At 46.3% G+C, this 11,129-nt stretch overlaps 2 protein-coding genes and 1 long non-coding RNA gene across 4 annotated transcripts in view; 1 reads left to right on the top strand and 2 right to left on the bottom strand.

The window, feature by feature from the left end:
* LOC119026715 (low affinity immunoglobulin gamma Fc region receptor III-like) overlaps window positions 1–11,129 on the bottom strand; it is a 95,591-nt gene that overhangs the window by 70,675 nt on the left and 13,787 nt on the right. The gene's annotated exons all lie outside the window — the stretch shown is intronic.
* LOC119026728 (Fc receptor-like protein 5) lies at window positions 3,229–5,388 on the top strand. Its single transcript, XM_037111247.1, has 6 exons — window positions 3,229–3,355; window positions 3,556–3,591; window positions 4,048–4,311; window positions 4,693–4,932; window positions 5,008–5,154; window positions 5,239–5,388. The coding sequence occupies exons 1-6, from the start codon at window positions 3,325–3,327 to the stop codon at window positions 5,349–5,351; spliced, it is 831 nt and encodes a 276-aa protein (XP_036967142.1). The 5' UTR covers window positions 3,229–3,324; the 3' UTR covers window positions 5,352–5,388.
* LOC119026767 lies at window positions 7,403–9,381 on the bottom strand. The gene is made up of 2 exons (XR_005077235.1): window positions 9,050–9,381; window positions 7,403–7,866 (listed from the first exon to the last, which is right to left on the bottom strand). It is a non-coding gene; the product is annotated as an uncharacterized LOC119026767 (long non-coding RNA).

The raw sequence follows: 11,129 nt of genomic DNA, 5'->3' as shown, positions 1-11,129 counted from the left end.
GGTGACGTCTCCTCCTGGAGGTGAGGAGGGAAACAACAGGTCCAGATAATCTCACCTCCACCTGGTAATCTGACAGATCCATTCTTCAACAGCTGGTTTGATCGACACACAACAGCACCAGACTCCATTAACAAATGTGGTGATTTAAGAGTTGTTAAGTTAAAACAAACTTTATAACGTAGTGAAACTGTGTCTCTGACAGATTTAACTCTTTGTGTCCTTGTTGTAACTTCAACATTAAATCAGAAGCTGAAGTTGTTTGTCTCCTTGTATATAATAAAACCTCTACTCAAGACTTTAAACTTTAAATCCCGCCTTCACAAAATGATCATTGAAAAAAATAAATAAATAAAAGAAATTAACCACTAATAAGTCTAGTTAAGATATTTAACCCTAGCTGATGCAGTGAGAGGCTTCTCATTCCAACAACCTGTCAGTAGACGTATCTGTGGTCATGTAAAATATGTTACTCTGTTTCAGAGGAGTCACATTATTGGCCTGCATCAGGGAAAGAATAAAACTAAGGGGATGCTGAAACTACTAACATGGGATAATGGTGAACCTTCATCTTCCAGGAAGAAATGGTGGTCAGGAAAAATCTTGAATGACCATGAGCAGAGATCACTTCAACTTTTGGTGAAACTGAATCATAAAAAATCAACAGTAGAACCCACGACTGTGTTTAATAGTGGTTTGGTTTGTTATCCAGTTCCCTCTGTACTGCTGTGGTATGTGTGAATTTCTCCCAAGGCGATCAATAAAGGAACATCTTAATCTTAATCTAGTGAAAGTAGAGCATTTCCACATGCACAGTATGAAGAGAACTCAAGGGATTGGGACTAAACAGCAGTGAAGTCTTAAGAGAACCACTGATCAGTGCGGCTAATTTGAAGGAAATGCATCAGTGTGCTGAGGAACATAAAGATTGGACTCTAAAGTGATGGAGAAAGGTCCTGTGGTTTGATGAGTCCAGATTTACCTTGTTTCAGACTGATGGGCCCATCAGGATCAGAAGAGAGGATGAAGAGATGCACCTATCCTGCCTAGTGCCCACTGTACAAGCCTGTGTGGGCAGTGTTATGATCTGGGGTTGATTCAGTTGGTCAGGTCAGTAGATTACCTGAATAGACTGACATACCAGGTTTTACCATCAATGGACATATTCAAAGACAACAATGCCACGAGTCATCGGTCTGTCACACACAGAACACAGAACCCCACTGAGAACACTGGGATTTACTTAGCAGCCCGACTCTCCCATCATCAATACAAGATCACAGTGTAATGTAACTCTGGATGGAAATAAATGTTGTGACGTTGCAAGAATGCGTGCCATACCACAAAGTGTTAGAGTGTGTGACTTTGTTATGGAACTGCCCCATGGTGCTGAAGGTGCTGGAAAGATTCCCACAGCATCAGCCAGTTCGGAGGCATCACCCTATTGATGGTGGCCAAACAACTGACCAGCTGCCTCGTGGACAACAATTATATAGACACCAGCTGCCGTTGTCCCAGGCCTGCCTGGCTGTAACACTGAACCACGATCTGGGAACAGATTCAGAGACCATGAAGAATCAGACCTTCACGTAGTCTGGCTGGATCTAGAGAATGGGTATTGCTCTGTCCCCCACCAGCTTAATATCCAAACCTGTATTCCAGAACCTGGTATCCAGCTGCTTTGGCAGTTTCCACATCTGCTCAACACAGGAGGATACAACCAGTCGACAGCTTGAGAAAGGCAAAGCTCAATCTGTCCCATCTTTTACACAGCAGCCTTCAAAATCACCAGAGAGGCAGGAGACAGCTGGTTCGAGGAGTCAGATCATCTTCAGGCCAATGACTGCAGGCCTTAGGGAGCTGGGACTGAGAAAGGATCCTGTTACTGGTGGAACAACCTGTCCGAAGTCTTGGGAAACTGTGTGAAGTCAATCTGTCTGACGTATGCATGGCTGCCTCCATCATGAAACAGCTCTCCAAAGGCCTGGAAAGGATCGATAGAAGGTGTCTCCCAGTAAAGTTCAAGGTCTGGTGCTACCAGTTCAGTCTATACAACCATCTGATGTGGCCCCTCAACAATGTGAGAAATCACCAAGTCCACAGTTCTGAGGATGGACACTAAAGTTATTAGTTAGATCTGTAAATGGCTGGGCCTACCTCTGAGCCTCTCCAGCATAGGCCTGTTCTGAGAAACACACTTCAGCTGCCTCTGAAGTCGATCACCTGTGACTACAGACGGGAGAAGGCGAGGCTTGTGTGACAGCTGAGAGACTCATCAGATCAGTCTGTAAGGAACATCAGGGCCTGGTCCAAACTGGACGCATGTGGAGTGCCGAGCAAGCAGTCCGCCAGGCCACCAGGAGGTTGAAACACTGTGAGACTGTCAGCAGGAAACAATCAGGAGGATTGACTTTGGGTGGGGAAGAGCTCCCAAGATGTGGACCAAAGCCTCAAGGCCCTTTGTACGCCAGCAGAAGAACACTGTTGGTATCAGTGTTGTGTTTCAGCATCAACAGTTTTGGTAGCTGCTAGTTTGTGGGGTCTCTGTTTTTGTCTGCGAGGATTTCACCACCGAAACATCTGCCTGGACATCCTGTAGAATACTGCCAACCTGAGCCATTTCAGATGAGCTCATCTCTGGGTCCTTCTCTGAATTAGTCACTGTTGGAAGTTGTCAGCAACACACTGGTAATCTGATGTGTTTGAGTTGTGTTCTTTCCTACAACATCTCCATCTTGTTTCCCCTCTGAAAGGACACACAGTGTGCGGCTGCTGCTTTCTAGAGTCTCGTGTGTTCACAGTATGAATCATGACTTCATTCTGATTCTACTGTCTGATTGTTGTTTCTTGCACCTGGTGTTGGATTGAATTCCCAGCAGGAAGTTTAATCTCTGGAGCAGCTGGACTGAGATTATAATCTGCTCTGTGAGGAGACACATGACATCACACAGGACTGAAGAGAGATTTAATGACTGTATCACCTGAAGTGAAGGACTCACCTGGTTTGATGGTTCATGGTTGAAGGATCTTGTGGGTGAAGCCTTGACAGCTCTGCCCTCTGGTGGACGTGATGGATAGTGTGAAATAGAAACAAGCACAAAAATGTCCCGGTGAGAAAATGTGTCTTTGCACATTTGAAATCAGCAAGTTGCTGCAGTTTGTTGTGCGATCAGTCTGCTTTTAAAATGGAATCTATCTGCAGTTGAGCTGCAGTCAGTGGGGAGGAAACCACAGCAGGGTGAGAGTCAGTCAGAGAGGAAGGAGGAGGGTCTGACTGATGTGACCATGAAGTGATGAAGTGTAGATGTCATATGAGTCGGTGTCAGGATGGAGGAAACATGTCTGCTGCGTCTGCTCTGTAAGTACTCAAACATCAGCTGGAAGAAACACACACTTTGTTTTCTGGAACATGAACAGACGTTAGTGTCCATGTTACTCTGACAGGACGTCACTTTTCACAGTGTTGCTTTAAAAACAACAGGAGCTGATGATGTTTCTCTGATACGACTGTCCTCCTCTGTGTTTCCTCTCAAACCAACCGGAGTCTTTTGTCTTTAGTTGTGACGTCACTGCTGAGCGGCTGCACACACCAAGGTGAGAACACTTCCTGTGTGACTGATGAAGAGTTATTTAGTCCCTGATAGAACAGTTAGTGTTCAGGACTGTTTATGGAGGGAAACAGTTTGCACATACAATAAAAGAGTGAAGACTGTCTGGATGTCCACAGACTGGACGCTAAAGATAAATGTGCTGCTATAAAAATGTCATTGTGAAAGCAGGACTGCACACGATGCAGCACGATGCAGCAGCTGACAGAGAAAGTGCAGAAACAATATTGACATGTGAGACACATGAAGTCAGATCTGCTGTGTGTTTGACACCTGAACTCTGAGAGTTACATTTAAAACATGAGGAGACTCAGAGCCTGAAACACAGAGGAGATCAGTGCAGGTCAACAAGGTCTACAGAGACTGGAAGAGGAAGAAGAGACACTTCTGTCCAAACTGACCATTATCATCTGTAACCACATCTCTCTGTCTCGTCCTCCAGCCTCTCTGAACATCAGTCCTAACAGAACTCAGATGTTTGAAGGACAGTTTGTCTCTCTGAGGTGTGAGGAGGACGACAGCTCTGATGGATGGACGGTGACGAGGAACACGACTAGAGGAACCAGGAGACAGTGTGGAGCTGACTGGGGAAGAAAAGATGGTTCTTCCTGTAACATCAGCTTCATGAGGACAGTGGACAGTGGAGTTTACTGGTGTGAGTCCACAGGCGGAGCAGCCAGTAGCAGCATCACCATCACTGTCACTGGTAAGATGAGGCTGTTGTAACTCCACCAGGTCTGAACACTGAGTCTGTCTTTCACCTTTTCACTTTGGCTGAGCCTGAGAGAGACAAAGACCAGAAGACAGACAGGTGACCTTCAGGAGGCAACAACACTGGGTGGAGCACTGAGTCTGCCTCCTCAACATGTTGTTCATCTGTCAGTCTGAGATTATGTTCAACATGTAGAGATGATAAATCAGGTCCATGTGCCAAATGTTTCTCCAGAGAGATTGTTGTGATGAAGTGTTGCTGAGTACAGGACAGGACAGTGAGACTGGTTGTGTGATGCTACCTGCATCCTGTCATCACCTTCACACTCACAACAGGAACACACACCTGGAATAACATGTTTGTCTGTGTGTTGAGGTGGAGCAGTGATCCTGCAGAGTCCTGTCCACCCTGTGATGGAGGGAGATGATGTCACTCTCACCTGTACAACACAGACCTCCATCCTCTCAGCTGGTTTCTATAAAGATGACTCCTTCATCAGGACTGAGCCTACAGGTCACATGACCATCCACCATGTTTCCAGGTCTGATGAAGGATTCTACAAGTGTAACACCATCAGTGATGGAGAGTCTCCACCCAGCTGGATCACTGTCACAGGTCAGGAGGTTCCCTTTGATATCAGGACTCATTTCATCCACATGATCACCTGACCAGGTGAGATTCTCTCAGCAGGTAAACCTACCACAGCACCGCCCCCATCTTCAGCCCCGCCCCCTGCATCCACCCCCCTCTTTCTCGTGCTCCTCCACCTGGTGGTGTTCTGTCCGTACTGCATCTCCACTGTCATCATGGTGTCTTTATACCGACGCAGGTCCACAGGTAACAATCAATCAATCAATCAATCAATCAATCAGGTGGTGATTGACAGCTGTTGATAAATGATGTCACTCTCTCCTTCTGCAGGAAATTACCTGCCCGTCTCCATGGAGATGGCTCCTCCCACCCAGGCTGAGCAGGGATTGGCTGATGAGTTCGATGATGTCATGGCTGCTGTCACCACAGAGCATCACCTCTGAGTTGATCCAACGTGTTCTCCTTCTTCTTCAGTCACGTTTCCTTCGTAGGAGCCAGAACTCTTCCTGTGGAGCTGCTCACCTTCTCGGTTCTGTTCTTGTGGATCCTGCTGCTTCTTCTCGTGAGACCCGCCCTCCTCCACCTCTGATTGGCTCGTCTCTGTGGCGTTCCCACCAGAACTCTTCCTGTGGAGCCGCTCACCTTCTCGGTTCTGTTCTTGTGGATCCTGCTGCTTCTTCTCGTGAGACCCGCCCTCCTCCACCTCTGATTGGCTCGTCTCTGTGGCGTTCCCACCAGAACTCTTCCTGTGGAGCTGCTCACCTTCTAGTCAGACGGGTCGACTGCTGATTGGACTCTTGTGTTGTTCACTGAGTCGGTTCTGTCTCTGTGATGAAGTTGCTGTTCTGTCTCTCAGTGAACTCAGCTTGATGTGTTGATGTTCTGATGGTGTCCAGCTGATCCACTTTCTGTAAAGTGTTTCTTTAGAGACCTTCGGTCCTGATCGGACTCTGACAACGATCCTCTTTGACTTCTGACGCTTTGATTTACTTTCTGGATCCTCAAACTTTGTGACTGTTTCCAGGTTTATGTGACAGTATTCCAGGTTTTCAATGTGGTCTGAGACTTTTGGACCTGCTGTATCTGAAATGTTGAGCTGCACATTAAACAGACTTTATCCTTCAGTATCATGCAGTGTGTTCCCTTCAGCTGTGTGTTGACACACCCTGTTTATGTAACACTGCACATCAGAACTGATGAGCAGAACAAAGACTTCCTTTAAGTCCAACAACAGAACAGTGTTCATGGTTTTAGATGCTCGGAGCATTTTCTGCTTCTCAGACTGACCTTTAATCTGAAGATTATTCATGTTGTAGTTTTTTATGCTGAACATAAACCACAGCTTCCTCTTGAGTCCAGTAAAGTGACCTGAAGCTGTGAGGTTTCTCTCCACTCTCTGCTCGAGCTGACAGTGACGTGTTTGTCCTTGTGGTGAAACGTGTCGACTGGTTTTAATGGCAGATAGCAGCTTTGTGCTCGTCCAGGTTCCTCTTTCTCATAAATACCCTCCAGTTGTTCACTCGGCTGCGTCTCTCTGACAGGAAGTCTTCACTCTGTGCCGCTCGCTCAGATTGATTGGTGGCTGGATGACACGATGTGATTGGTTGACACTGGTTGGTTCAGCTGACAGAAGCACACGTGACATTTAGTTGACAGGAAGAAGACACAAGTTAATCCTCCACCCTCGGGGTGGAGCCCCTCCAGAGGGTCACCAGATAACTGTGAGGGGTCGTCACATGATGACGGAGAGGAGAGAAAACCAACTCTGATACAGAACATCTGTTTCTGCTTTTATTGTGAAATGTTGAAGGATTTGAATCCTTTGAGCCTCAAACTGTTGAAGTTAACGACTAACAACTCACTGACATGTGAAAGATGTATTTAGTAAAAGGTGACGAGATGGAAACTGAAACAAACTGGTTTAAAGAGACAGTTCTGGTCTCTTGATGTGGAGCTGTACTTAGTGTATTTCTTTAAAAAGGAAACGTGTTGAAATAATGCAGAAGGAACCAGAACCACAGGTCTCTGTGAGGCCGAGACTCAGTGCGACCTGTGGACCTGAGTCCATAAAGACTGTGAGGACAGTGGAGATGCAGGACAGACAGAACACCAGCAGGTGGCAGCACCGTCGGATCACAAGCTGGAGGGTGAAGACAAAGATTACAGAGATGAAGGAAGTGACTGTGTTGACCTGGTGTTGATCCGTCTTTATCCAAGCTGCAGTCATCAGATGGCAGTTTGGATGAAAGGACGTCTCATTTCTCTAACAGTTTCCTTCTTTCCATCTCGTCACATCTCCAGGTGAAATAACGAGTCAGAGTTGTAACACTCGACACGACTCGATGCTCGGGCTCTTTATAGTCTGCGGTTGCGGTTTAGTTTGTTCTTTATCTGCTCTGAAGCGAGTGTGTGTCGGTTAGCCACAACCAAACCAGAACAGGCCCAGTTTTCCATCTGACAGCTGAGCTGAACCGACAGAAGCACACCAGGAAAATAAGAAGTGAGAGCAAAGTTTATTGATGCTGCAGAGAAATAATAAGTCACAGCTGCCACAACAAGAACACAGTCCAATAAACATAAATACAGTTTAAATAACAAGTCAGATATGACACTAAACAGGTGGAGGCTCTGTTCAACAGAGACATGTGAATGAAACAAGTGTTGGGAACAAACAATTAAACAGTTCATTTTAATCTTTACTTATATATATTTTTTTATTTCACTTAAGAACACATTCAAACTCTGCTCTAAACATGCTCTAAATCTGACCTGTCTGACTTTCTGTAGCTGCAAAAGTCTCATTTAGCTTCAACATATAAAATAAGAAGTGAAGCAGGTGACAGTGCTGAGGTGTGACGTCTCTGAGGACCAATCACAGGCCGGCTGGACACCACTGGTTGGTCTGGTGTGAAGGTTACTTCAGTGATGAGTAGAGGACCTCCGGCTCTGACTTCAACCCTGAACAAACAAACAAACAAACAAACAAACAAACAAACAAACAAACAAACAAACAAACAAACAAACGGTTCAAACTCGCCCACAAACAAAGACTTCTGAGCTGGAAATCTCAAACTACTGATTTATGGCACCAGGTTGCTAGGAAACATCTGCAGCATTGTCCAATCAAGAGCTATCAGCTGTGTAAACAGGAAGTCACTGTAGCATCATAAGCTGTAATTCATTAATCTGCAATGATTAATCAATTGATCGATTAGTTTTCAACTATTGTTGTCATCCCCGACTCTTTCATTAATGGGTGAATTGGTATAACATTTTAAGGTCTTCACTCTCTGATGTCAGCTCACTAAAGTAGTTAGTAGTTTTAATAGTATTAGTAGTGCGCCACTGTGCACACAGCCTGTTGAAGTCACTCGTACTGGTTTTTCAAGCTTCCTACTTTTTAGCTTCTTATTTAATAATTTATTATCTTGACTCATCTTGTTTTTGCTCTCACTAAAGCCATTCCTTCTCCAAACATGCCGGTGGAGAGAGTTTTGGTCTTTAGTTGTTGCTGAGAGAGTCCTTCTTTCATTCATCCACTCTGCAACATCCCAGTTACAGACTCAACACCTGAGTGCATTCGCTGCTATCTCAGGTGACCTCAACCATGTCACCATGGAGACAGCACTGCCCAGCTCCTCACAGTATGTGAGCTGTCCTACCAGAGAGGAGAGGACCCTGGACTTGCTGGATGCTAATGTAAAGGATGTATACAGCTCCTCTCCCCTCCCCCCACTGGGTAGATCAGACCACAACCTGGTGCACCTCAACCCCTGTTATGTTCCTCTGGTGAAGAGCCAGCCTGCGACCACAAGGACAGTGAGGAGATGGATGGAGGAATCTTATGAGCTTATGAGAGGACGATGGGCTCACAGAGTGCATCATGGACTATATCAACATGTGTGTAGACTCCACTGTCCCAGCTGAGACTGTACATTGTTACCCAAAAAACAAGCCATGGGTAACAAAGGGCCTCAAAGCCATCTTCAATGACAGGAAGGAGGTGAGAACAATACAGGGACACCTAAAGGTGAAGATCAGGGAGGCTAAAGAAACCTACAGGAGGAACCTGGAGCAGAGACTTCAGCAGAACAACATGACAGAGGTTATTCTCGGAGCATTTTCTGCTTCTCAGACTGACCTTTAATCTGAAGATTATTCATGTTGTAGTTTTTTATGCTGAACATAAACCACAGCTTCCTCTTGAGTCCAGTAAAGTGACCTGAAGCTGTGAGGTTTCTCTCCACTCTCTGCTCGAGCTGACAGTGACGTGTTTGTCCTTGTGGTGAAACGTGTCGACTGGTTTTAATGGCAGATAGCAGCTTTGTGCTCGTCCAGGTTCCTCTTTCTCATAAATACCCTCCAGTTGTTCACTGGGCTGCGTCTCTCTGACAGGAAGTCTTCGCTCTGTGCCGCTCGCTCAGATTGATTGGCGGCTGGATGACACGATGTGATTGGTTGACACTGGTTGGTTCAGCTGACAGAAGCACACATGACATTTAGTTGACAGGAAGAAGACACAAGTTAATCCTCCACCCTCGGGGTGGAGCCCCTCCAGAGGGTCACCAGATAACTGTGAGGGGTCGTCACATGATGATGGAGAGGAGAGAATATAAACTCTAATCTTCAGTGAAAATAACATGGCTTTCAGAGCTGGCAACAGGGAGGAGGGGAGAACAACACAGGGACATCTAAAGGTGAAGATCAGGGAGGCTAAAGAAACCTACATGAGGAACCTGGAGCAGAAACTTCAGCAGAACAACATGAGAGGTCTGGAGGGGAATGAGGACCATCACTGGATTCAGGTCAGCTGGCAATAGAGGGGTTGAAGGCAGTGTGGACCGGGCCTACTGCTGTCTGCCAACTACCACCCTCCCCACACCTCCTCCCCTGGTCTCCAGACTCACTACACACTACAACAACTGACTCTACACCTCCACCTTCCCTACCTGTCACCTCTACACTGAGCATCACAGTTGACCATGTTAGAAGACAGCTTGTGAGACTCCACTCAGTCAAGCTATGCTATGTGGAATACTTCACCATGTCCTCAGCATGAGTCTGAGTCTACAGAGGGTCCCTGTGATGTGGAAGACGTCCTGCCTTGTCCCTGTGCTGAAGACGATGCGTCCCTGTGGCTCCAAGTATTACAGACCTGTAGCACTGAGCTCCCACATCATGACGCTAGAGAGACTCGTCTTGGAGCAGGTCAAACCACTCTTGGACCCCCTACAGTTGACCATCAGCCCCAACTTGGAGTTGAGGATGCCATCATCTACCCGTTCAACGGTGTCTACGCCCACCTGGACGAGCTGGCGAGTGTCATGTTTTTTGGCATCTACTGGGTGAGAAGTTGACAGCGATGCAGGTGGATTCCCCCCTTGTGACCTGGCTTGGTGACTATCTGACTGGCAGACCACAGCACAACACTGTGTATCAGACAGAGTGGTCAGCAACTCTGGACTGTCCCCTCTCCCTTCATCTTCACCCTCTACACCACAGACCTCAACTACTGCTCAGAGACCTGTCATCTCCTGAAGCTCTCTGATGACTCAGCAATTGTTGGATGCATCAGTGAGGATAAGTACAGGACTACTGTGGACAACTTTGTCACATGGTGTGAGCTGAACCATCTACAGCTCAACGTGACAAAGACCCAGGACTGGTTGTGGACCTGAGGAGGAACAAGGTGCTGTTGACCCCTGTTTCCATCCAGGGGGTCAGTGTGTATGTATTGGATTATAAATATCTGGGGGTCCACATTGTTAATGAACTGGACTGGGTAAAGAACACCAACACCCTCTACAGGAAGGGACAGAGTCTCTATTTTCCTTGTAGGCTGAGGTTCCTGAGGTTCATCTGCCGTAATATGCTCAGGATGTTTTATGAGTCTGTGGTGGCCAGTGCTATCCTGTATGCTGTTGTGTGCTGGGGCAGCCAGCAGACTGAACAGACTGATACATTCAGCACTAGACTGATCCCACCAAGATGCACCACAGGGTGTAACTTTAATTGTTTGGATCTGCAGTCATGTAGAAACCTGTATGATGAAGCTACTGACTGTTGTTGCTAATTTAGTTATATCATCATGTTTTGTAATGCTTTATATTCTTTTGAGATGTAATATAAAGTCTTCTATTAAAGTGTCAAATCTGATAATATCAACAGTGGAAATCTGCATGCTAATATTAGCTGATAGCAGATTAGTTATGTTCAAAGAC

This window comes from Acanthopagrus latus, chromosome 10 (assembly GCF_904848185.1).
Source record: "Acanthopagrus latus isolate v.2019 chromosome 10, fAcaLat1.1, whole genome shotgun sequence".
Classification (NCBI taxonomy): domain Eukaryota; kingdom Metazoa; phylum Chordata; class Actinopteri; order Spariformes; family Sparidae; genus Acanthopagrus; species Acanthopagrus latus.
The sequence above is the reverse complement of the archived record's forward strand: the minus strand, read 5'-3'. Positions and strand labels throughout refer to the sequence as shown.

Bases quoted from the DNA above. Each gene is read 5' to 3' on its own strand.
- LOC119026728 (XM_037111247.1), top strand. From the start codon at position 3,325: ATGGAGGAAACATGTCTGCTGCGTCTGCTCT. The intron at 3,356-3,555 runs GTAAGTACTCAA...TTTTGTCTTTAG, and splicing joins ATGTCTGCTGCGTCTGCTCT to TTGTGACGTCACTGCTGAGC. The intron at 4,933-5,007 runs GTCAGGAGGTTC...TTCTCTCAGCAG, and splicing joins CAGCTGGATCACTGTCACAG to GTAAACCTACCACAGCACCG.